Below are 27,430 nucleotides of genomic sequence, written 5' to 3' on the forward strand. Positions count from 1 at the left end.
CTTCCAGCCTCCGGAACTGTGAGAAACAAATTTCTGTTGTTTAAGCCACCCGGTCTATGGTATTTTGTTAGGGTGCCTAAGCAGATTAAGACATGTAGAAATGAAAAATTGAATAATTTTAGTGAGATATAGTTCACAAAATCACTTGGAAGGAAAGCACATCGTTTTTATAACTCTACTCAAATGGTAGCACCACGTTCAGTTTCAGCACCAAACACTCAAAGTCCAAAGAGACATCCACCTAGGAGGAAAGAAACCCAGAACCAAGCAAATGGGAAGATAAAGTACTTCAAGAAAAACAGTATCTACAGAGCAATTACAGGCTACCTGGAAGCCCTTCCCTGAGACCAGAAAGTCTTCCTGCTACTAGTGGTTGATTCACCACTAACATGAACAACTTTTGAACTCACTTAGCTACAATGGATTTATGACTCTATGGTCAGAAGCAGTTAGTTAGCCATGTAATAATCACATTCCAACATTTCACTACCATAAAGAATTTTGCTGAAAGCTATAAATAATAATTAAGGTGCACCTTGCCTTATGAAGCAGCTAAGTTCCTAGAAAGTTGCACAAAAATTGAATTTTCGCTCATCAAATTGTTTATATTCACTAGAAGAGCTGAACAAAAGAATTTACTCCCCAGTATGTTTAATAAAGCCCAAATTTTTCACATATATCAGACTTGCTTAAAGTGAAACAAACCTCTAATATCTATATATATAACTCACTTAACTTTCTACCAGGTTAGAGTACAATATTTCCAACTACCTTCTTTAACAACTAACTACATCTCTCAAGCTGTGTTTCAGTTTTCAGGTTGAATTTGTCTCTTCCCTCCTACTCCACAGTTCAGGGTTCTCTAATGCTAAACTGTTTCTAGGGCTGTGTGAACTCCTCTGCCATCCACATAAAGCTTCTGGATACTGGCCTTGAAAAGGAGTGACCCTTCCTCTCCTCTCTAGGGCTCCTTCTTAGCATAAGGATTATAACAGAAGCACCACAGACTCTCTCGTGTCCCTGGTGCTCCACTTTGGGCAGTAATGATTTATCCCAAAAGTTTAGTGGCTGTAACTCAACAGGGTTGGAATCTGCAGCTTAGAGCCGTAGCTCCATTTAGTCTGTAGTCTTGGGAAATTAACTTCTGTAAAAAAAAAAAAAAAAAAAGGTTAATCCTTTGACACTCAAAAAGATTGGGGAATCTCCTGAAAGTACTCTCACCCTTAAATTTCATGATTTTTTTCTATCCCTTAATTATTTAAAAAAGGTAAAATTTCAACTTCAACCTAACAGGCACTGAGCACTTACTATGTACCCAAAACTGTGAAGTATTACAAAGGATAAATACGAAGAAAATATAGTTCCTGTCTTCTAGAAGCTTACAGCATTACTAGGGAAACAAGAATAAAACAATGAAGGGACAACACAAGATGGTGCATAATTAAGCATCAACACAACAGGAGGCAAGAGGAGGGTCTGACTGGTGTGAACTAAGCTGTCAGGGAAGGCTTCCCAGAAGAGCTATGACCTCCGAGAAACTCCATTTGTGTTAAGATATAAGAAAAAAACATGTGCTTTAAGACAAATCCGTATACCAAAAAGCAAGTTACTCTAGATTTTTTACATGTATGTTTACATGGGCCTATAGGCATGTCTACACCACTGATATCATTTCCTAAAACTGCCTCACCCCTGCTCGTTCTCCTCCAGCTACACTGGTTTCTTGTTCTCAAACATATCAAGCACACTTCTCCGTCAATGCCTCTGTACCCACAGTTCCTCTGCCTGAACCCTCTTCCCTCAAATATCTGAATGGCCCATTCCCTCAGGTCATCCAAAGGTCACCTATCAGAGAGGCCTTCCCTAACCATCCTCCTCACCACTCTCTACCCCTTCCCCTGTTTTATTTTTCTTCTTAGCACTTAGGACCACCAAATAATAGTTGATTTCTTTACTGTCTGTCTCTTTCAATTAGAATATTAGTTCCATGAGAGCGGAGTCTTTGTTTTGTTTACTACCATATTTCCTAGGCTCTAAAACAGGGCCTGGCACTTAGCAGCTGTTCAATAAACATCAGTTAAATGAATATTAAATATCCTATCATTCTGATAAGAATGATAGGAAGGTCCCAGAGATGTAGGTGACCTAGGCTTAAATTTCATCTTTTCATGAACACTACTTTTCCTTTACTCCCAATATATCTCAAATTTCAACCCCCCCATAAAACCCTCCTTGACCATTTCGGCAAGAATGACCATCTCTTTCTTCTGGCCCTAGTGGCACAAATCCTCTGCATATTTTGGCTCTAAATTTTGCAATGCCTTGCGACACACATCTATCCTGTGGTATCTCTACTCCAGTTCCTCTGGAACTTACCAAAAAAATTCATATATATATATATATATATATATATATATATGATATGTATACATACCTATGTATGATACACATACATATATGTACCCACACACGTGCACTTTTTTCTTTTTTTTTTAACTTTTCACCCATTTTGGCTCCCCACCTAGATTGCAGACACCAAGTACCTTAAGGTCAGGGAACTTGACATAATTTTTAGAGATAACTTAGAAATCATCCTGTACCAACACTGTATTTTACAACTAAGGAAACAGAGGCCCCCAAAGAAGGGATTTTCCCAGAACCATACAGGTAGTTAAAGGTAGGGGGCTAAATCAATGATGATTTGAATACCTGTGTCACATGGTGTATTGGAACTACAACAATGAGAATGCATAAAGTGAAAAATAAATGAAGATCCACAAGTAGACAGAGTGAAAAAAGGATTCTCCGTGGGATAGTTCTAAGTTGCCCATCTGTACCCAAAGGACCTAATCCACTGCTTCCTCTGCATACTCCAAAGTCCCTATACACTGCTCCATTTCCAAATACTACTCTCCTTGGCCAATTTGAAGGCAACCAGCAAATAATGGGCCCCAGGAGGAAAGGTGGGGAAGGCAGTGGGAGTCTCACTATTAACCATGATTGACAGAAACAATAAATGAATACAGACAGACACAGATATATGCACACACCAAGCAGAAGATGCTCACCAGCACCCACATCCAATCTTCTCTCCTCATCATCCAGCGTTAACCCACCTCACCTGAAGTCTCCCCATATTCCTCTATATTTTCTCCACGGCCCGAGCTTTTACTTCTCACAAGCCCTCTGCCTGAGGGAGTTCAAATGGAGAACAAAAGGAGGCAAACGAAACAAAAGAATTCAAAAATAAACACCAAGAGGGTCACTTTACCCAAGTCAACGCAAGTAATAGAGTGGCCTCTGCAAGGGAGACCAAGAAGCACACAGCAAACACGCCAGGCTTAAATACAGCTCCGTCTCTAACACAGGAAGTCAGACAGAGCCTTGAAAAGCAGAGAGAGAAGAGCACAGGAAGTCTTTTAGCACTGCAGAGATTTCCAAGAGTGCTGTAATGGAGAGAGCACAGGAATAGGAATTAGAAGACTAGGCTTCTAGTTCTAGTTTTACTACCAGCTAAGTGAGTGGCCCTAGGCAAGTCACTAGTCTGCTCTGGATTTTTGATTCCCCATCTGTACAATGAGGTAGTTAAAACATTTTGGGACTTGAATAAAAAAAGATGAAAACTGTTGACTTTCTCCCACCAAAGAGTACTATTTTGCATAAGAATCTTCCAAGTCTATCCAGGTTAAGAACTCCAGTCAAATACGATGTCTCTGGTCCCTTCTATCTCTAACATTCTATGATTCCAAGAGAACTGGGCAGAAGTCTAAACGATTGCTGGTACGTAAGCCTCACCGTTTCATAGTAAGTATGTTCTGAACAGAGACCAAGTCCTAAAACCTGGGACGGTTTCACGATCTTCCTCCAATTACGAAGTCAACTGACATCGTCACTACATTTGCCAGTCCCTATCCAAATCAACCGGCTTCTCCTTGAGTCCACAACTCAGAATCCAGTCTTCTAACAGCCCTATAAATTTTCTTTTATACCCCAGGACATTAAAGAACTAGTCGGTGCCCCAGCTATGTAAGATGCAACTGGCAAAGTACAGGAGGGGCAGGTCCTGTGCCGCCAGACTCACTAGCTCCACAAAGTTAATGAGCTCGAGCACCACGGCGTCCCCTAACACTACCCAACTCCTCGTACTTCTCACACTCCTTGTGCAACTGATTTAACCCACAATCTAAGCCACATCCCCTTTGGGCTCTCGAGGAGGTTTCTCGCTTTTCACTCCTCTCCTTTCTATGTCGCTCCCCTTCTCCATCCCAGTTGTGTGTCGAGGGCTGACAAAAAGGTACTCCCTCTTTTGGGAAGGTTTCCCACCACTCTCTCCCCGTCCTCGACTGGGTCCCCGGCTCTCTGGACAACAGACCCAGGATCTCTCGGCTTCCACCCCACCCCAAGGAACTAAGGAAGGGTTTGAAGAAATGGAATCCATCTCAAGCACGTTCAGTTTCCTCCCAGCACCTATTCATGCAACGTGGCCCCTCGTCCCCTCAGGGATCAGGACCCTCCAGGGCACACCAGGCTCCACCTACACCCTTCGCCTCCAAGCCGGGGCTCGCCCCACCTTCCAAGCAGGCCCCGACCAGCCCCCTCCCACCTCCAAGCCGGGACCCCGGGCAGCCCTCCCCGCTCCAAGCCCGGGAGCCCCGAGCCGCCCCGCGGCCCCCGCGCCGCACCCCCGCGGTAACGGGGCACCCGCCCCGCACGGTCACCTGCATCCCGCCGCCTTCGGCCACCGCCTCCTCGGTGCGCGGCCGCTTGCTCAGGCCGGGTTCGGCTCCGTCTCCTCCCCCTCCGGGCACCGGCAGCTCCAGCTCCGACTCCCGCTTCATCCCCCGAGCAGCGGCGCCGGGCCCGAGCTGAGGCGGCTGCTGCGGCTGGGCGCCTTCCGCCATCCGCCCGCGCCCCCCTCACCTCCGGGAGCCCGGCGACCCGCCACAGGCCACCTCCCCCTGGGCCTCGGCCCCGACTGTCGCGACAGGCGGGCGCGCGCCTGCCCCCGCCCACGCGTGCGTGCGTGCGTGCGCGCGCGGGCCCGGCGCCCCCTCGCCGGTGGCGGGCGGTCGCCGCTGGTCGGTGGCAGGCCGGCTTCCCGGCTCGGGGCAGCCGGTGGGTCGCGACGGGCACTCGTTCGCGCCCCTACGCGCACACACGACCTCTGGCCCGGCCCGGCCCGCCGCGCGCCCCGCCTCGCGGACTCACGGAGTTAGCCCGCCGGCCCGCGCTCGTTACCTCACACTGGCCCTCGCCACACGCCGGGCCGAGGGAGGAAGGGGGCGGTCCGGGCTCCCTAGGCGTGGGGAGGGGTGTTATTTGGCGTGAGGTGGGGCTCGAGGCCGGAACGAGCTGACTGGCTGGGATCCTCCGACCCGCCACTGTGGCAGCCCCGGGAAGGCGGGGAGAGAGAAAGAAGGAGGGAGGGCCCGGGATCTGGGACTCCAGCCCGCGCGGGAGGCCGGGGCGGCGGGGGAGGGGGGAGGCGCGGGAGGGGGGCGGTGGCCGAGCCCGCGGAGGGGGCGGGGCCAGCGCCCCTCGGCAATCTCCGCCGCCTCCGCTCCGGGCGCCCGAGGGAGGCCAGGAAGAGATCGGGGGAGCTCGGGAATTTCCGGCGCGGTCGAGGGATTGTCCTGGAGGTACCGCGCGGCTGGAGTTACAGGGCGGAGGGGGCGGAGTCTGTTTCCCTAAGGGCGGGGCCACAGCCTAGAACGGGCGGAGCTTGAGAGGCCCGAGGCCGCGTAGCAACTCCCTCTGGCGGGACTCGCTGTGCAGCGTTGTGCAGCGAATTCGCCCATCTGGCCGCGTCGGTTCCAAGCGAGGGAAGAGGCGCTCTGGGGGAGAGAGGTCTTTGCTTGCTCCCTCTCCCGCAGGAGAATGGGGATCTCGAGTTGGAAGGTCCAGGAATGAAGCCACCACTACAGGCCTCTCTCCCCAGTCCTGAAAGCCTTTACTCTAATCATAATTATTATCACATTTGTGGTCATCTTAATAATACCTGATGTCTGTAAGAGCTTCACAGTTTGCACAATGGATTCGCAGACCCGTTCTGGAGACGGTGGTATAAGCAGAGTAGATACCACGATCTCTGTTTCATTGATGGTGAACCTGAACCTTGGTTAAGTCCTGCAGATAAAAACTGGCAGATCCAGATCTCAGGAAACCAGATCATATTCTCTTTCTTTGCACCTTGCTGCCTAACACTTTATTGCTTATCAACTTCGTGCAATTAGAGATATTTGTGCAATAGCTTCTCTCTCTTACCGGACTGTAAGGACTAAGACAGCATCTACTTTCTCTGGGTTCCATGTCGTGCCCACCCCTGTTCCATCATTTGCAAAATAAGGAGATGATTTAGATCAGTGGTTTGAAAGCAGGGACGATTTTGCACCTACCCCTCTCCCCAGGATGTCTGTCAACATCTGGAGATATTTTTGGTTGTTACAACTGGGGTGAGTTGGGGAAGGGGGTGCTGCTGGTGGATAGAGACAAAGAATGACTGGCAAAGTTGTTCAACATCCTACAGTGAACAGGACAGTTCCCACAACAGTTATCCAGCCCAAAATGTCAATACTGCTGAGGTTGAGAAACCCCGGGTTAGATGATTTCTCAGGTCATTTCCAGATAGGCCTATGATTTATCCTTTGAACTTGAGTTTAACCTGACTAGTGCTGGAACAGTCCAGTGGTAAAGATTCTTGCTTGGAGTCAGACCAACCCAGGTTTGAATCCAGGCTTTACCACCTACTGCCCATGTGATGTTGAACCACTGATGACTTAAGAATTTCTATATTGAGGGGGATTAGGGCCTGCAGACTGGTTGCAAGGGAAGACTGGGGGACTTGTCTTAAAGCTGAGTTTTCATAGCAGGCACATTGTTTTAACTAGGCTATGTTATAGACCAATAAAAATAGTCAAGTTTTAGCTCTGTCACTTACAATCATGGTGCCCTGTGAAAGCTACTTAGCCTTTCTATGCCTCAGTTTCTTCATCTGAAAACTAGGATAATAATAGTACCTTCCTGAAAGGATTATTGTGAGGGTTTAAATGACTTATCACACATTAAGAACTTTGAACAGATTGGCCTATGGGAAGCACTCAATAAATGATAAGAATGTATCATTATCACTACCACTGTGTTTTTTTAATTACATAAGGTGGCTTTGTGAGGCTGCTAGAGATTAAGCTGGGCAGACAAAGCTCCCCAAGTCAACCTTTAGTACAACCACTGTTGGGCAAATCAAGTATTTTCACCAAGCCTTCAATTCCTTGTTTGTAAGATGACAATAATTGTCACAATGTTGTTCTAAGGATTAAACGAGACAAAATACTTAGCACAGCACCTAACATATAGTAACTGCTTAATAAATGGTAAATATTTATCATGTAATTTGTTTAGTGCCAGTAAGCTACTGGCTAGGGACCCATGGGGCTGGAAAGAGAAGCTTAGACATCTCTTAATACCGCTATTTGGGCCTTTGGGTTGGGAGTCCAAGTACCTGCCAGCTTGTTCTTGAGCTCCAACCTAAGTCAGCCAGTACTCCACAGCAGATGGAGCTTGATCCTGTCCAACCAAGCATTATGTATTTAAAGAAAAATTGGGATGTTTCCTGATGGACTGTGGAACAACAATGGCTATTTTTTTTTAACCTAGGGACATCAGTATTTGATTTTCCAAAAAGTTTACTTTCTAGACTGGTATCTTAAGAATTCTTTTCCCTTCCCAACCTATCTTGCCTAAATACTGGAATCTAAATGATGCTAGGTCCTTCCTGGGCTGCTCCATGACCCAGCAAGAAATAAGATTTGGGATCAGGGCTGCTTGTGACTCAAATTATTGTTATCCAAGTAGCATACATGTCCCCTAAGAAATAGAGCGATGTGGTATGGGAATGTTTGAATGACCAGGCAGAACAAAGAGAAATTGGACCCTGCCTTGTAAACACACATTAAGCAACTAGGGAGGGAGAGAATAGAAGCCTATAAATAGTGGAAGAGGCCAAATGCACCCATGACGGCACAAAGACCAGGATCATTTCTTTCATATACATCTGCAGCTACCTGTTTGGGAACAGGTGGTTATAAAACATTACAGAGGAAGAGGACAATTTTAAAATATTTTCCTAGAAAGAATTTTGAGCTGCAGAAACTATGGAAGTCCTAACATTTATTCATTTATCCACTCAACAAACTATGGGCAGGAGTCTAGGATACCAAAATGAATAAGGAGCTCACAGTCTAGGGAAGAAGGGATGAGCAAATAAAAAGACAATTGTCATGCATCATGATAAGGAGGTCACCTCTCATAGTGGTCAAGAACACAGACTCGTGTCAAACAGACATGGGTTTGAATCTGGCATGGCCATCTTTCTGGTCTTGGACAAGAAAGATCCTTCGCATCTCTAAGGCCCAGTTTTTTCATTTGTGTGACAAGCACTGATAACAACCCAATATTCATTCTCCTCTTATTCTTTACTAGCAGAACCTCAATTTTGTTCAGGGCAGAAATCTTCCCAGCTTTAAAAAGAAAAAAAAGAAAGAATTCTCAGTCTCCCTGGCAGGTAAGGGTGGCCACGTTACACAGTTCTGGCCAGAGAGAGGTAGGTAGGGGATGGCATCCCTTCCCAACTAATTAGACAAAACCATAAGAAGAAAAGGCTCTTTGCCCTTCATCTTTTGCTTTTCATCATTTATCCTTCCTCCCGCCCAAAACACAGATGGGAAAAACGACAGCCCTCTTGTGTCCACAGTAACAAAAACTACGGGCTAAGAATGGTACTGTGGAGCCACCTAGCAGCCCCAGCCCATCCACCTCTAATTTATCGTTATTTGAGCAAAATAAGTTCCCATTTGCTTAAGCCACTGTGGACAGGTTTCTACATGCAGCCAAACTTGACTCCTCACTGATATAATCTGTAAACTGAGGATGATAATAGTATCTCCCCCCACCCCGGGTTCTTTTGAATATTAAATAATGCATGTAAAGCACTTAGCATGACACCTGGCTCATAGACACACTCAATAAATGGTAACTTAAACCTTTTTACTACTATTATTACTGCTGTTATCCTTATTAGTATGATTAGTATATGTGCCCCAACAGCTATAGGAGTGTATAGGAAGATGTAACTCCCCCTGCCTGGGGGAGACAGGACAAGCTTCACCAAGAATGTTATGTTTGATCTGGGTCTTTAAAACTGGGGAGGAGTTTCCCACGATATGGTTTCTGATAAAAAGTGAGCACATTCTTCGGTGCCTGCAAGGACTTAGGAGGCATTCAGCACTGCTCACCAGGAGAAAACTCTAATAAGGTGATAATAGTGCCGGGATCAGGTCAGAGGACCAGAAATGGAGTCAGTTGTCTTCAAACTGAGACTGGGAGAGGTAAGTGGGTGCCGGAGCACCTAGCCATGGGGCCATTGTGGGCCCATAGCAGACAAGAGATGGTATGAAAGATCTATTCAAACACCAGTTATTGTTAACCCTACACTCTGGTTACTGACAGACGTCAGATGAGCTGGTGGTGTAAATCTCTGTATTTATAAGATCTTTGAGAACATGAGTGTTTTCTTAATCCCTTCCTTGATGTCTGTGTACCTAGCGCTGAGCGCAGAGTGTGACACAAAATATGTGGCTCTTCCAACAACCCTGAAGATATTCAAAAACACAGACCTTCATCTCACATCCCCTGGAAGACCAGCTAAAGACCCAGAGCAGAGCAGAGCCTCTTGGAAATGCTACCTTAATCGTGGACTCTTCTAAATAGAGGCAGAGGGCTCGAGGCCTGAAATCCTTCCCCAAAAATGTATTATCTCTTTAATCAGAGAGAGAAGAGTAGATATAAATAGAAGAGAGCATTTTCTACTCCAAAGCTTTCTTTTCCCAAAAAAGAAAGACGGAGAATACCCTTGATAATTCATCAGCCGGATGAAGGGGAAACCACTCCTGCCATGTGGCTGGCTGATCCAGGAGCAGATACAGAGCCTAATGAGAAACTGAGTTCAGCAAAGGAGGAATGTCTGATGTTTAAGCCTCATTAGGACTGTAAAACCAGCCGTCCAGACACAAACCCGGCCATTGACTTTGACCTCACTTCCCTACCTCCCTCTGCTCATGGCATTATTGAACCTGGGTTTTTCCTATAGGCCAGAACCTTGCCAACCCTTTTGCCCTTCACATAATGTGTTTGTCTGGTTTCTATTTCTGTAGTTTGATGAAGGATGATAGCAGGGTATTGAGTGGTTGTTTTTCATTTAGTGCCGTCACCGCCCTCACCCTGCCCCCTACCCCCCCGCCCTCCTCTCAAGTTGGGTTTTCATTGTCTGTTTTGTGCTTCATTCTCGGTTGTTATTGCTTCCTTACAGAGTGGGGAAAACATTCCATTTTATTTTATTTTCCAGGCCGTGGTATACATAGCCAGATGTATGCATCTTTCCCGCAAAGAATTATGGTGTTTTAAAATTGGAAATGACCTCAGATGAGAAAAGCAGGAAAGGTCAGATATTCACTGAGACCCTAATACATGCCAGACCCTGAAGCAGGAGACTTTTTCGCATTTAATCCTCACAACATGTCCGCCAAACAGGTGGTACTACATCTCATTTTACAGATGAGAAAACTGAGATCCAGAGAAGTGAAACGACAAGCTCAAGGTCATACAGAATGGTTACTGACAAAGGAACTCCGTCCCCCTACTCCAAGCCCACTGTCCCTTCCATGCGTCAGCTTGTCTTTGCAGACTTTTTAGGGCGTTTTAAATTGGGAAGATACAAATCTCATAGGGAAGAGGGGAAAAAAAGTATAACTTTTTGTTTTCTGAAACAGAACATAACCATCTTGATCCTGCATTCCACCTGGGACGTAAGCTCCTGGACCTTTGTTGCATCAAGACATTAGGTCTTCGTCGTATCCGGCACCTGCTCAAGTATCTTCCTCCGGGTCGCTGTCTGGATGTCAATATCCATCTGACCGGCCTCCGCTGAGCTGTCCTGCCTGCTCCTCAGTTATTGATCCACCCAGAGAGCAGCTAACCCAGGGCTTCTCCAGGAAAGGCTCTGTCCTATCAACTTCACACCTCTGTCAAGGGCATTGGAAAACCCCCGCTGTTCCCATACCTCTCCGAGGCCTTGGGAATCTCCAAGAGGCTGTCTTGGGCCCCTGCTGTGTAGACACAGAGGAAGCATCCCTACTTCTCATACCCTTGCTGGAGGGGAACCCTGAAAAGGAGGTGAGGCACAGACCTCCTCTCCTTCCAGATACTGCAGGATACCACAGATACCGCTCTGTTTCTCCCTGTCTCCTCCCGAGGCTCCATCTAGGAAGAGTCAGGGATCCTCAGAGACCCACATGCGGCTCCAGCTCTGATCTCCTCTGGACTCACCTCTTTCTCTCCTCAACCCTCGCCACATTTGCCTCTCCTGGGTGAAGGCAAAAGACTGGTCCTGGCTGATTCCAATCCTGGAAAAAACCTCTAGATTTTGCAGGGTGTAGATTTCACGACCAGAGCCATGCAGGATTTAGACTTTGGGAGTTAAAAAGACCAGGCTTTTAAAACACAGAGACTTTTCTCGCAAGCTATATGTTTCAAAAGTCTTTTGAAATTCAAAAGCTTGGCCCTGACTCTCCTTTCTCTTTTCCTTTCCACTGTAACAGCTTTATTCTTGAAAGGAAGGGCGGGTGGGAATAGTGGAAGATACCAGGGAGAGGAAGGAGAGAGAATATGAGTTAATATTTCTGTGGCAAAGACAATGTCTGCACCGTTTCATCGTCCACTGAACACAGATACAGTTCTCAGCCTCCTTTGCAGTTAGGATGGGGACATATGACAATGTTCTGGCCAATGGAATGTGGGTAGAAGTTTCAAGCCTGGCCCCTGAAAACATCCCTGTCTATCCTGTAGTCCTCTTTCCCCTCCACAGCAGCAGTGGAGGCCATGAGCTAAAGAGATAACATCATAAGAGGAAAAGGAGCCTGGATGCCTGAGTCATCAATTGGAGGAGAGCTGCAGAAGACTGTGATGTGAGCAGAAATGAAACTTAATTATAGTAAGACACTGAGGTTTATTCAGGTTTGTGTGTGTGTGTGAAACGGAGCAGGACTCTATGGTCTTTGCTCCATCCCCCACCCTGGTCCTCAGCCTGCCTTTTGTCTGTGGAAAAACTCTAGCCAAAGAATAAGTTTAATCAGAGAAGTGGGAAAATGCAGAAACAAAGGTAAACAGTCAAAGGAAACCAAATAATAATAGTTTAGTCACTAAGCAAAGTCAAGGACTTTTAGTTCCTCCTTAAGGGCTGTAGACAATATTCTGAGCCATGTCCTGTGAGCTGTCTTATAGATACTGAAACCCCTGCCAGGTGGAAGAAGTTAACTGCATGATGACCAGGCTGTAGCCATGACACAAGCTGCCGCAATTCTGAGAATTGGCCTCAAAGAAATGGAAACAAACCGAACCTCGAACTGAAGATTAACTGTACCTAAAACAATCAAGATGACGCTGATCAGACCACCAATGACCAATTTCAAGATGACTGTCAGAGCTGACTGTATTGTTTCTGCATGTAGGCCCCTCCCTCTGTCTATAAAAGCTCTTACCCCCTGATTGTCAGGGGCGGGGGGGGTGGGGGGGGAGGGCGGGGAGTCGGCCTTTGGACAGACGTCCACACCCACCCACCCCACCCATCCCTGGTTGCCGGCATCCAAAATAAAGCAAACTTTCTTTTCCACCAACCTGGCCTCTTTATTGGCTTTTGAGCAGCAAGCAGCCAGACGCCACTTTCGGTTACGTGTGTGTGTCTGTGTATGTGTGTGTTTTACAGCAGCTTACATTACTTACCCTAACAAAATAACTAAATATTTTTCTACTTCATAATCAATGTGTAAAAAGGGCAGTGGTGGAGAAGCAGAATCTTGACCATTTTGATTAAAATCTATGATATCGAAGGTACTTAAAATGACACCAATTCTAATAAAATATTAAGTATTATCTTTGGACAATATACAAAGCTTGACATTGAAGGAGAAGTGATGGGAAAGAAAACAAGAATGATATCTTGATAAAATAGATTAATAGCAAGGGCCTACTGTATAGCACAGGGAACTATGTTCAATATCTTTTAATAACTTATAATGGAAAAGAATCTGAAAAAGAATATATATATTATATATAGTATATTATCATATATTATGTTATATATAATACACAATATAATATATATTATATACATATTGTATATGCATATATTATACATAAATTATATGTTACATATGTTGCATATATAATATATAGTATATAACATATATGGTATATATAGTATATATAGTATATAATATATAATATAATTATATTCTATACTGAATGTTATATACTATATATTATATTACATAGTGTATATTTTATATACACTATATTATATATAGTGAATATATTATATATGTATAATATATACATAACTGAACCACTATGCTGTACACATGAAACATTGTAAATCAACTATACTTCAATAAAAAAAAATTTTTTTTAATACCACAGTAAAAGAATGATATCTCAAATCCCTTCTTTCAACCACCCTGGCATAAAACCTGGCATACTGAGATGCTTAATAAGTAATGATTGAGTGAATGAAAAATCCATTAACCTATCAACTCTCTTTAAATCTGAGACATTTACTATTTTAAGTTTTATAGGGAAGAGCAAAGGAAGTAGAGATTAAAAAAACATGAAGAGGGAAAAAAAAGTTGGGAATAGTGAGAAGGTGAGGTGGAAATAATTTTCCACAAGGCAAGCATCCTTCCTCATCCCCACTTTTGTGACTTAAAACAGTGCTTACTCCCTGTAATTTTGCACTCTTCATGCTCACAAACACACAAAAGTAAGGTTACAATTCCTGTTTATTATTGATGTTAACATACAAAACGGCAAGTGCCACAGTGAGAGGCAGGCAGAAGCCAACACATTGGGAAAAAAAAAAACATTCTATCCCTGAGACTTGGAATCATGCAGAAAGGCTTTTGAGGTTTGAAAGGGCTCAATAAATAGCACCTCTTCCCTATCAAGTCAGGAACTGATTCAGAGAAACATAGAGAAAAATCAAAACCTTTATTACTGATAAACACTAGGTTTGAGTGTGCAGCCAAACCTAGGATGTGCTGCGAACCTCCACCCTTGAATTAGACAGACTCAACCACCAAGCCACTGGCATAGCTGGAAATCCACAAGCTGCCCCCAACAGGGACAGGCTCCTTACTGCATGGCTTGACCCTCTCAGACTCAAGCAAATTTGAAGAGTAAGGATGTTGCTAAGCCAAGCTGTGTCCAGTTCTTCTTCCCAAATCACTAATCAGATAAATCACTCCCTCTGTCCAGTCGGCTTTAGCTAAGACATGTGGCAGAAACAAACTCCTCCAAATTCCAAGTGGCTTAGAATTACTCGGATCTCTTGTTCATATATCCATTATGGGTTGGCTTTACGTATATCATCTTCACTCTGGGACTCAGGCTGATGGACTGGTCCATATCTTGGTCATTACTGGTCTGTGGCAGAGGGAAAGAGGGGGACAGTGGTGGACCACATGATGGAAGGGACCCACCTATGTTCTCCTCTTATTCCATTGGCCAAAGCAAGTTACATGGCCACACCTGCCCTCAGTGGAGTGGGGATGTCTAATCCTCCTGAAGGGAGAGGCAATGAATATGTTTAAATAATACCAATCTACTACCCTGTTTCCCCCAGGGGATTCACTTTTCCCAATCTGCACCCAAGGCCAGAGGAGAAAGTAGTAGATGCTGTTGTTGCCACACGCATATCCCCTTGGCCTCCCGTGGAAGTCACCTTGGGTTCTGCAGACAGTCCCCACACATGCCATGCATGTCACCTGCTTCCTAACTTGGACACCTGCCTGAAGGGCTCTCTCTGGCTGCAGGAGCCATGTGGTCCAGGGAACCAAGTGTTCCAGAAGGAGCCCCAGGAGAATTCCCAGAAGCACCAATTAACCAAGGAGGGACATAAGTTGGTGTATAAATTCCCCATCTTCCTCACCTCTTGGTAGTACAGTTGGAAGGTATTTCTACACAATCCTCAGAGGATCCATAATGGGCGTGAGCTCCAGTTGCCCACAATGGTAACTGGGTCATAAATGGAGCTTTTCCTCTCTTTTCTTCCTTCCCTGTCTTCCTCCCCCACTGTGCTTCCTGGGATCACAACCCAAATTAACCACTGCACCCAAATCCCTGGGTTGGGGTCTGTTTTGAAGAAACCCAACTACAACAGGGATGGAAGTTTCTCCTGTCAAAGACCTGTGTCCTAATCTCTCATCATTCCCCAGCTATTCTTCTGCCTACTCAGATTCACAGCACAAAATAGTGTGGGGACAAAATGAATCTTACACAGTAACTAACACCTTCCTTTTGGCTGGAACTGCCATCTTCTAGTAATTCACCAAAATGACCAACACAAAGAGAAAGAGACGGGGCACCTCTGTGTCCTCTAGGCCTTTTAGAAAGTATGGAGCTGTTCCTTGGTCACGTACATGTGAATCCACAAGAAAGGTGATGATCAAGGGATGGGCACTGTTCAAAAATTCCCCCAAATGTTCCCATGGCAAAACGGGAAGTGTCCACCATGTTCCCCAGCACGCTGTTGGCACCATAGTCAACAAACAAATCAAGGGCAAGATTCTTGCCAAGAGAATTAGTGTATGTATTGAGCATATTAAGCACTCTAAAAGCCAAGATAGCTCCCTGAAACATGTGGAGAAAAATGATCCCAAAAAGAAGGAAGTCAAAGAGAAAATTTATTTATTAAAAAATAAAAATAGGGCTTCCCTGGTGGCGCAGTGGTTGAGAATCTGCCTGCCAATGCAGGGGACATGGGTTCGAGCCCTGGTCTGGGAAGATCCCACATGCCACGGAGCAACTGGGCCCGTGAGCCACAACTACTGAGCCTGCGCGTTTGGAGCCTGTGCTCCGCAACAAGAGAGGCCGCGATAGTGAGAGGCCCGCGCACCGCGATGAAGAGTGGCCCCCACTTGCCGCAACTAGAGAATGCCCTCGCACAGAAACGAAGACCCAACACAGCCAAAAATAAATATAAAAATAAATTTAAAAAAAGAAAGACCTAAAGAAGAAATACATGGCGAATATCTTTAAAAAAAATAAAAATAAAAAAAAATAAAAATAACTTTTATATACTAAGCACTTTCCATATTGAGCCTCACTATATAAGTCTCAAAATAACCATGTGAGGTCGGTATCATGATCATCCCCACTTTGTGGATGAGGAAACCGAGGCTCAGGGAGGAGGGCCAGCTCCCCCAGCACCCGTGGGGAGGCTTCTGGCTTCTCGTCAAACCACTTTGACTTTGTAGCTATCTCGGCTGGTGTCAGCTGGTCTCTGCCTTAGACATCTTGGTGCCTCTCTTTCTTTCCAGCCTGTAATTTAGGATTTCTCAACTGTCCCTGTGCAGCTGTCACCATGCCTTAGACACAGTTCAGTGGCGGGATTGTTGTTGTTATAGGCGCGGGGAATATGACAGTGCAGGTGACAGACCAGGTCTCTGCTCTCATAGGGCTTATTTTCTGGTGAGGAGAGAGGGAAAATAAGCAGTAGAAATGTTAGATAGTGGTAAATGCTACTCAAGAGAATCAGACCAGACTGATGGGATTGAGAGAGAGTGGGTGGCTAGTTTTTGCTGGGAGACCAGAGAAGGCTACTTTTCCAAGAGGGTCACGTTTAAGCCAAGAGCTGAATCACAAGAAGGTGCCAGCCATGGAAAGTTATGGGGGAAGAGCATTCCACGCAGAGAGAGCAGCATAAGAGTAGGCCCTAAAGGGAGTACTGGCTTGAGGAGACGTAACTAGGAGGGGGTTAGTAAATAATAACACTCGCCTTCAGTGGGTATATGATTATCAGAGGCAAGCCACACCGGAGTCCTGTGCTTTGAAGAATCAACACAGAGAGGGCGGACTCCCAGCTTAATCTCCCTCCCAACCCCTCCTCGTTTCCCCACCTGTTTCAGCTTATCCCCTCTCAACACTGCTTGGAATCCGGAATCTGGTCCCACTCCCAACTTAGGTGAAATGAATTGCTCCTTCAATAAGGACTTTAAAAATGGTCCACGTCAAAAAAAAGAAAAAGACTCCACCAGGGCACTGGAGCACATGGCACAGGCAGGGCACTGGACTTCTACTCTAGCTCTTTGCCACCTTCCTAGACTAGGAGTACTGAGGCGACTGGAATCCCTCCCTCCCTCTCTCTCCCCCTCTCTAGCCTTTTGGGATGTGCAGTACACACAGAAAATGCACTAAGCTGGTCCCCTTAGCACTTTGCAACAGTTGCAGTGAGTCTAACACATGGTTACTTATTAGCCGGTGTAACTTCCCCTCTAGCTGTACATCAAGGGCAGCAGACCCAAACGCCCACAGGGACCTAGCAGGGAAGGTAACGGCAAACTCACTTTCATGGAATTCTGGAAGTTTGGATTCTTTCTGTAAAATCTCCAGATATTTACATGTTGGCAATTAATTATTTGGAAAAGTTAAATGAGCTCTTGAGTGCATTTTAAGTGCATTATAGATGCATTTTATTCATAAGGGTATTCTCAGTATCTCACAGATGACAAATAATATCTGCTTAATAATATTTGTTGAATGAATGAATAAATGAAAAAGAATAAACTTTATGGGAATTAATCAGATCAGCTCTTCTCATTGGAGTCCATCTGAGACTTAAATTGTCATCACCTGGCTTAGCCAAAACTGGATTCCAGATGAAATGTAGGTAGGGTGGGCTTAGTTTTCTTTGTTACATCATGTGATGGGATCCAGTTTGTTTACTTTATTGCTACACTATCCCAAATGACTCCAGTGGCCCTGGGGCTTTCTGGGCAGGAGATCAAATATCTCCAAAGCAGGCTAATTTCCACATGTCGCTCAGCTGGGTTCACACACTAATCAGAGAGACAACTGATAACTAAGTGCTTAGGATCCAGAAATGTTACTTTGACATTAGTATGACTGTAAAATGTTAACGCTGGAAGCATCGCCTAGGGACTAGCCTCTAGTCACAGAGCTCCAATGAGCAGAGGAAGAAACTGATTTGGAAAGTTACCCACCCAAGGTCATGTGTTTCTTAGGCTTGAGTCATCCCTCTTCTCCCTGCTTCCTTTGGCTTGGCTCAGAAGAAGCCACATGTATTCACCTCTCCCCATTTCTAATGCAGTGACCAGTCTCTGTGAGAAATACACACGTGTCATAAAGCCCTCCGGACTGGTTAACCATGTGCACTGGCTGTAGACTCTTCTTGGACTAACCCCAGGACTGCTGCCCTGAAAGGGTTTCTCAAGAAACAGAATTAGGTTGAATGCAAATATTCTACTATCAGAAGCCCAGAAGGCATCTGGCGGATGTGATTCAAGGAGAGGGATTGGGTCCTTCCTAGCTTTGTATCCCCAGTAGCACTTAACAGAGGGTGTCCTGTGTAACAGACACTAAGTACACATTTGAGTAGTCCTACTCTGTGCTGGGCTTTGTGCTAAACAGTGGTTCTCAAAGTAGAGTCCCTGGCACTCCTGGGGGCCCCTGAGGCTCTTTCAGGGGGGTCCTCAAGGTCAAAAATATTTTCATAACAATACCAAATGTTATTTACCTCTGCATGCTCATTTTCTCATGACTGTACAGTGGAGTCTTCCAGAGGCTACCTGATGTCTGACAGCTTATAGAATGTGTGCTTGTGATTCCTGGGTTTTGAAAATTTCTCAGTTTTAATTTCAAACATGGTAGATATCAACAGATACAACCCACATAAGAGTTTTTTGAAGTTTTCAATAATATTTAAGAGCATAAAATGGATCTTGGAACCCAAATTTTTGAGATCCATTATTCTAGAGGATGTAAGAAGCTAATAAGTACCAAGAAAAAAAAAAAAAAGTAAGAAAGAAAAAGTAGAGCAGGGTAAGGGGAACTAGAAGAGCCTGAGGATGGGAGGGAGGGGCAGGTGATGGAGGCAGGGAAGGGGTGATGGGTGGGAAGGGGCAGCTTCTGGTGTTAAATAGGGTGATACAAACTGGCCTGAGAAACAAATCAACAAATCAAACATTTGATATCTCTGAGTTGCCATTTAAAATCCCTTCATTTATCCTAAATTTAGAAATTTTAATGAGGATTGAATCATAAATATATAAGATTATAATTATGTGCATATCATTTAAAGAAATTGATTAAGAAATGAGTACTTTGGGTACCTTTAAAATTCCACTGTGAGCCCCTCAAAAATAGTATCACTCGGGCTTCCCTGGTGGCGCAGTGGTTGAGAACCTGCCTGCCAATGCAGGGAACACGGGTTCGGGCCCTGGTCTGGGAAGATCCCACATGCCGCGGAGCAACTGAGCCCGTGAGCCACAATTACTGAGCCTGCGCGTCTGGAGCCTGTGCTCCGCGTAACAAGAGAGGCCGCGACAGCGAGAGGCCCGCGCACCGCGATGAAGAGTGGCCCCCGCTTGCCACAACTGGAGAAAGCCCTCGCACAGAAACAAAGACCCAACACAGCCATAAATAAATAAATTAATTAATTAAAAAAAAAAAAAACACCACGTGCGCAAAAGGTTAAAAGGTTTAAAAAAAAAAAAAATAGTATCACTCTCCTCGCCAAGGTAAGCCCTATCCTGATTTTCTTTTTAAATTGAAGTATGGTTGATTCACAAGGTTGTGTTAGTTTTTCTGGTGTACAGCAAAGTGATTCAGTTATACATATATATATTCTTCTGATTTCTGAGTTAAGTATTCTTTCATACTTTTTGCCAGTGTTACCATCTGCATAAGGATATAGGATATATACAATAAATGATATATTGGTTAATTTTGGAAAACCAAGAAGCAAGCCCAAACCACTGTAAGGAAAGAACAATATTGCTGCTAATAGATGAAGTCTTCCCAGAGAAAATGAACTGGACCAAGTGAGGCATCACAGTGTGTCTCCTGTTGTTTACAAGAGCTGCTCCCAGGGAAGTCAGTGGGTAAGATCAGGGCATCTGCAAGCGCCTGTAGGGTGAGCCATGCACTGCAGTCTGGTAGAAATACATTCACAGGGAGAGGGCTATTCCGTTTTTTGTTTTGTTTTGTTTTGTTTTTGCTTTTCAGCTCCATGACCTAACTCTAGGTCTCAGGAGTGGGTCAAACCTGAACACATGTGGAGTTGAAACAACTGCAGGGCACCATTGGGAGGGCAGGGACTCCACCAACACCCAGTCAAGGCAAGATCTAGAAAAGAATCAGAGCTCCGCTGATCTGGGCGTTCTCTTCCTCCAGCTAGGATCTTGGGGATAATGCCCCAAATATATCTGTCTATATGCTAAGTCCCAGGACTCCCTCTGGACTGGTTGAACTGATTGCCCTCTGAGTCTGGGGCACGACCGTCACTCAGTAGATCTCTGGTTTACTGAACCCACATCTTTTTGTTTAGTGATTTACACTCTTTTGGTGGAACTTAGCCTCCAGTAGCTTGCTGAGAAAGGCTACATGGGAAAGTATTTTGGGATCTTGGCTATTTGAAAATGTTTTTGTCAAACCATCATATGTGGCTGATTCCCTCACTGAGAATAGAATTCTAGATTGAAGATTATTTTCCTTCAGACTGCTGAAGGTATTGGGTCACCTTCTAGCCCTCAGTGTTGCTATGAGACGTCTGAAGCTGCTGTAGTTCTGTTGTCTTTTTCTCTCTGGAAGATAATAGAATCTTCTTTTTTTTAATCCCGGTGATCTGAAATTCCAGCACCGTGCCTTGAGTTGAGTGTCTTTTCATCCATGATAATGAACACTTGTCCCTTTCAGTTTGGAAATTTGCTTTCTGCAGAATTTCTTGAGTATTTCATGAATGGTTTCCTCCCCTCCATTTTCTCTGTTCTCTTTCTTCTGGAACCCCTATTATTCTTTTTAAAAATTTTTAAAAATTTATTTATTTTTTATACAGCAGGTTCTTATTAGTTATCTATTTTACACGTATTAGTGTATAGATGTCAATCCCAATCTCCCAATTCATCCCCCTCCTCCACCTCTATCCCCCCTTGGTGTCCATACATTTGTTCTCTACATCTGTGTCTCTATTTCTGCCTTGCAACCCGTGGAACCCCTATTATTCTGATGTTGGGTCTCTTCATCTAGACTTCCATTTTTGTTTCTTTCCTGTTTTCAATCTGTCTTTTTGCTCTAATTTCTAAGTTGTTTCCTTAACTTGATTTTCAAATGCTTTTATTGATTTTTAAAAAAAATTTCAACGATCATATCTTTAATATCTAAAGCTCTTTCTAAATCTTGGAATGTTTTCTGATGGTATCCTGTTTTTGTTTCAGTTCAGGGATACACAAATGTTTTCTTATCTCTATGAAAACAAAATATGTTTTTAAAAACTCCCTGCACAGTGTCTGTTTCTTCCAGGTTGCTTTTATCCTGTTTGTTTTGGTCTTTTTCTTCCATATTAAAGGTTTTCCTCAGATTTGAGGTATTTCTTAGGTCTGTTGACAATGAAATACTAAAAAAAAAAAAATTGTAAGCTTTGAGTGCATGAGGGACTGTCCACTTGGACCTTCACATCAGGGTGATGTGGGGCCTAGGTGTTGGGAAATCCAGTATGTAAGTGTTTTTTAAGTCTTTCCTTTATGCTAGACGTTTTCCAACCTCCTCCCCGGAAGGGAAGGGTTTGGTTTCAGAATCCTAGAAACCAAGCTTAGGGGTGAAGGTTGGAGCCATGGGGGTGTGCTGTTTCCACATTCAGCATTAAAATGCATATGGTTGGGGCTTCCTTGGTGGCGCAGTGGTTGAGAATCTGCCTGCCAATGCAGGGGACACGGGTTCGAGCCCTGGTCTGGGAAGATCCCACATGCCGCGGAGCAACTAAGCCCGTGTGCCACAACTACTGAGCCTGCATGTCTGGAGCCTGTGCTCCGCAACAAGAGAGGCCGCGATAGTGAGAGGCCCGCGCACCGCGATGAAGAGTGGCCCCCGCTTGCCACAACTAGAGAAAGCCCTCGCACAGAAACAAAGACCCAACACAGCCATAAATTAATTAATTAATTAATTAATTAATTAATTTTAAAAATGCATATGGTTCCTTTATCCCTATTTTCTGTAAAACACCCATATCGTCGGCTGTGCCTGGCATTCCACAATCCAGAAAAGCTGTGCTTTACCCTCTCCTGAGAATAATCTTCCAGGCTTCTTCCAGAGTGGGGGAAAATCAGCTGCCAGGAATTGGGGGGGATGAGGGGGTACCTGGGACCTAATTGCTTCCCAGATACCCCCCAAGATACCCCCCAAGTCCTTCCTATTTTTAGCCCCACCCCCTTCCCCCGCCCCTTCACTCACAGAGAAACCTGGTACAGCCAGTTTCTTTGTCTTGGGCTGACTTTGCTGTGTCAATGAATTTTGTGCTCCACCCTCCCCTTGGCTGCTTTGGATTCGGCTCTCCCAGGCCTGCCCAATGAGTTACCACTGTCCTTCTCTTCTTGTGGTTGTAGTTTCTGTTTTCTCAACATTGCGGGTTTCTTTTTAATTTTTTTCAAAAATCCCTCTTCCGGAAATTCTAGTGGGGTTTCAGGAAGGAGCAAAATTTGAGGCACGTATACAATTTGTCATTGTAACCTGAACACTACCCTAGAAATGTGAGATCCAATCTGCCCCTTAAAATTCAGTGTGGGAGTTCCCCATAGTTATGGAAAATTCATAAATTCATAAATTCAGACTTTGCCATGTACCACACACCAGACACTCTGCTGGAATCTGGGAATACAGATGTATTTAAGACATGGTACCATCCTCATGGATATCAGTTAAGCAGAGGAGACATACTCACAGCAACGTAATACTAGTCCACAACCCCTCACCCTAAACCCTTAGGGGTCCAATGGATCTTGGATTTCAGAATTTATCAGAGTTTAGAAAGATGATATGGGGCATATATCATTATTCTCCTAGCACCCCGGTGGGGCCTACAGCAACACCTGGGAATCAAAGGTGTTGCTTTGTATTGCTGTATATTGCTGCAGTGAAACGTGCTGATATTCACATTAAATAGGCGGGGGAAAGGACTATAAATAGCCTCACTTCCATCCAGGACAGGTTTTAAAAGCAAATGATTTAACAAACCAAGTCCAGTTTTCAGTCTGGGGATTTCTGTGTTGTTGGTAAGGCCCTGTGACCCTCCACAATGTATTAAGTTCTATAAATGAAGTGTGTACAAAGTACTGTGGATACAGGCTGCAGGGAGGGAGGAAGGCTTCACAGAGGAGGTGATATTTGAGTTGGACCTTGAAGAATGAATAGGAGCTCCCCAGAAAGGAAAGGGACTCTTACACTGTTGGTGGGAATGTAAGTTGGTGCAGCCATTATGGAAAACAGTATGGAAGTTCCTCAAAAAACTAAAAATAGAGTTACCATATGATCCAGCAAACCCACTCCTGGGCATATACCCAGACAAAACTATAATTTGAAAAGATACATGCACCCCTATATTCATAGCAGCACTATTTACAATAGCCAAGACATGGAAACAACCTAAATGCCCATAGACAGATGAATGGATAAAGAAGATGTGATACATATATACAATGGAATATTACCCAGTCATAAAAAAGAATGAAATAATGCCATTTGCAGCAACATGGATGGACCTAGAGATTATCATACTAAGTGAAGTAAGTCAGAAAGAGAAAGACAACTACCATATGATATCACTATTATGTGGAATCTAAAATATGACACAAGGGCTTCCCTGGTGGTGCAGTGGTTAAGAATCTGCCTGACAATGCAGGGGACACAGGTTCGAGCCCTGGTCCGGGAAGATCCCACATGCCGTGGAGCAACTAAGCCTGTGTGCCACAACTACTGAGCCTGCGTTCTAGAGCCCGCGAGCCACAACTACTGAAGCCTGTGTGCCTAGAGCCCGTGCTCTGCAACAAGAGAAGCCACCGCAATGAGAAGCCAGCGCACCACAACGAAGAGTAGCCCCTGCTCACTGCAACTAGAGAAAGCCCGCGTGCAGCACTGAAGAGCCAATGCAGCCAGAAAATAAATTAATTAATTAATTTAATTAAATAAAAATTTCTCACTTTTAATTTCTAGTATGTAACTGTTGAGCCATATAACCCACATAAACGAAAGCTTTTTGGAGGTCTCAACTTTTAAGACTGCAAAGAGGACCTGAGACCAAAAAGTTTGAGGACATTGCTGCAAGCCAAGATAAGTCACTGGCAGATTGGAACAAGAGGAGAGATTTTGTTCTAGAAAGAGCCTTCTAAAAGCAGTGTGGAAGCCAGGCTAGAGTGGAACCAGGTTGCAGGCAGGTGCTCCAGTCAGGGAGTGAGAAGTGATGAGGAGAGAATCGGGTGTGGCAATGGGGATAGGAGACGAAAGGATTTTTGCAAGGAACATTCCAGAAGTAGACATGTCAGGACGTGTTGATTATCTGCCCACTCTTGCCCCACCATTGTTCCTACCTCAGCAAGCATCACTTTCATCTACATTCCTTTTAGTCTTGGCTGACCGGTCTAACCGGCATCAAGCTTAATTTGCTCCAAAATAGACTCTTGATTTCCCCCAACCCAGACCAGCTTATCTTACAGATGAGGAAACTGAGACCCATAGAACTTAAGAACTTATTAGGGGGAATTCCCTGGCAGTCCAGGGGTTAGGACTCCACGCTCTCACTGCGGAGGGCATGGGTTCAATCCCTGGTTGGGGAACAAAGATCCTGCAAGCCGCGTGGCAAATAAAATCCCACGTGCTGCGCGGCATGGCCAACACAAACAAACAAACAAAAAACTAACCAGGGTCATGGATATAAACAGAAACAAGATTGAAGCCCTGGTTTCAGGTCGGCTTGTTTCTAAAACTCAGGCTCCTTCCCTGACCCCGGCCTGCCTCTCTTCAAGCATAGAGGTGGCCTGTGGGGCCTGATTTGCATGCATGATTCTCATGAACTCATTGAAAGACCTGTAGGGTCAGGGGACAGGGGCTGCCTGTTGACCTCCCTGCAGGGCTGGAGTCTGAGGACACCAGGTCTGTCCGGAAACCCTGGCTGGGGAGTTGGTAAAGGGGGAAAATTTTTTAACAAAGTCCCAAGAGGTGTCTCTTTTCATCCTGATCCTTTCCTATCCCTCCAGCCTGCTCTGGCCAGTGTCAGTCACTGCCACGTAAATTAAGAGAGGCCAGGCTCGGTGATCCCCAGGTAATTTAACAGCAGAGTCCTTTAAACCATCAGACCCTGTGGACTCAGAAGGGTTGCTTTCCAATCAGGCATCTCAGAGTGGTCTCTAGAGGCTAAATGAAGCTCCCGCCTACATCAGGGAAAAGGGAGACAGGCACAATCAAATCTGAAGACGTGGTTATTGAAGGACTAAAGTGAGGGAACGGGGGGAGGGGGGAGGGCCGAGGTCCAACAAGCCTGGCTCCAAGAAACTCACAGCCCGGTTGGGAAACGAGACAGGGTCACGTGACTGGTGTCTCCCCGCCCACCCCCACCCCCACCCACACCCGGCTGGCAGTGCAAATGAAATCACGGCCACAGTAATACCCTGAATCACAAGTTCTCGACGTCCCCACTCATTTCACTACAGGAAATGCAGCGTTTTCCTAGAACGTGGTTTTCCAGGGGTACGGATACGTGCCCGAGTCCTGCGCCGCGCGCTGCCTGCGAGCGGAGCGCCCCCTAGAGGCGGTCGGCTGCCAGCTCCCTCCCGCGGTGTACAGATGTGCTGAGGCTCCACCTCTGTTTAGAGCGCGTGATAGCCCGGGAAGCACCTTCCAAAAGGTATCTTTTGAAGTGAGAGGGAGAAGAAAACGTCTTCCCTTTGTGTTACCCTCTGTCCCACAGCAAAGCGGCCAGGGTCCCAAACGATTTTTTCCCATCAGTTCCCCCTATTTCCTCTGGGGGGCGCGCGCTGCCAGGACCTAATTGAGGGTGAGCTGCTCACATGCTTAACTGTCCTTCTGCAGGTCTCCGGGCTGACCTTGAGGTATGCTCAGGGCAGGGGAATCTGCAGCCCCCTCTTAAGGTTGGAGATCTGAGAGCAGCCATCTCAATCACGCCAAAAGACCCGAGTTCCTGCATCCAGCAGGAGGGGGCAGGAGGAGAGAATATTTACTGAACCTTCAGTGTCCACCACTGTTCTAAGCACTTTTTACCTGTTCTTGCCCCTTTGATCTTCACAACAACCATATGAGGCAGATACTATTATTATCCCCATTTCACAGTCAGGCTTGGGAAGGTTAAGTTACTTGCCTAGTGTCCCACAGCTACTGATGGCAGAGGTGGATTCAAATCCAGACTAGCTGGTGCTGTAGGCCACACTGTGCTGGGTTGTGAGGAGGCCCACTGGCCTGAGACACCCCAGGAGGCTGGTGGGGAGGACAGCAAAATTAGAAACGATGATACTGTTGGTCAGATTTATGTGTCAGTTAGGGGAGGCTATGGTCCGCAGTTAATCAAACACTAGGTGTTGCTGTGAAGCTATTTTGTAGATGTGATTATCTATAATCAGTTTAAGTAAAGGAGATTATTCTAGATAATCTGAGTGGGTCTGAGTCAATCAATCTAAAAGTTTTTTTTTTAATATTTTCAGGTGAAGTTTTATTTATTTATTTATTTTAAAATTTATTTATTTTCGGCTGCGTTGGGTCTTCGTTGCCGCGTGGGCTTTCTCTAGTTGCGGTGAGCAGGGGTGACTCTTCATCGTGGTGCACGGGCTTCTCATTGTGGTGGCGTCTCTTGTTGCAGAGCACGGGCTCTAGGTGCACGGGCTTCAGTAGTTGTGGCACGCGGGCTCAGTAGTTGTGGCTTGTGGGCTCAGTAGTTGTGGCTCGCGGGCTTAGTTGCTCTGGACATGTGGGATCTTCCCGGACCAGGGTTCGAACCTGTGTCCCCTGCATTGGCAGGCGGACTCTTAACCACTGTGCCACCAGGGAAGCCCCAGTCGAAAAGCTTTAAGAGCAGACCTGAAACTCCCTTGAAGAAATTCCACCTGTGGACAGCAGTTTCAGCTCATGCTTGAGAGTTCCAGCCTTTCTGGCAACCTGCCCTACAGGTTCTGGATTTGCCTACCAGCTCCCACAATTGCATAAACCAATTCCTTGAAATGAATCTCATAATATATCCTGCTGGTCATGTTTCTCCAGTTGAACCCTGACTGATACAATGAATGAAGACCAGACAGATGCCTGCAAGGGTGAGTGATGACACCCCTCCCTGGGACTTGGTTCAGTGTGAGTCCCCTCCAATGGCTAGCTGCCATCCTGGGGAGAGCTGGAAAATCCCAAATCGAATGAGATAAGAAATCTAGCTCAGATATTGCAAAACGAAGAAAGAGACATTTTTGCACTCCCAAGTGTACGGGCTAAGTAGATCCACACCTATTACAGCATTTTAACATCCTGGACCTGCTTCAGGGTG

The 27,430-nt window shown here is 45.4% G+C and overlaps 1 protein-coding gene across 1 annotated transcript in view; it reads right to left on the reverse strand.

Annotated features, from left to right (window-relative positions):
• The window catches only part of RBFOX2 (RNA binding fox-1 homolog 2), a 261,661-nt gene extending 256,260 nt beyond the window's left edge, over positions 1-5,401 (reverse strand). Inside the window, 1 exon segment of the mRNA XM_036866682.1 lies at positions 4,719-5,401. Within this exon segment, the coding sequence (XP_036722577.1) occupies positions 4,719-4,901 (183 nt within the window). The 5' untranslated portion in view covers positions 4,902-5,401.
• Between the last annotated feature and the right edge of the window lie 22,029 nt (positions 5,402-27,430).

The sequence above is a fragment of the Balaenoptera musculus genome, chromosome 10, assembly GCF_009873245.2.
Source record: "Balaenoptera musculus isolate JJ_BM4_2016_0621 chromosome 10, mBalMus1.pri.v3, whole genome shotgun sequence".
Classification (NCBI taxonomy): Eukaryota; Metazoa; Chordata; class Mammalia; order Artiodactyla; family Balaenopteridae; genus Balaenoptera; species Balaenoptera musculus.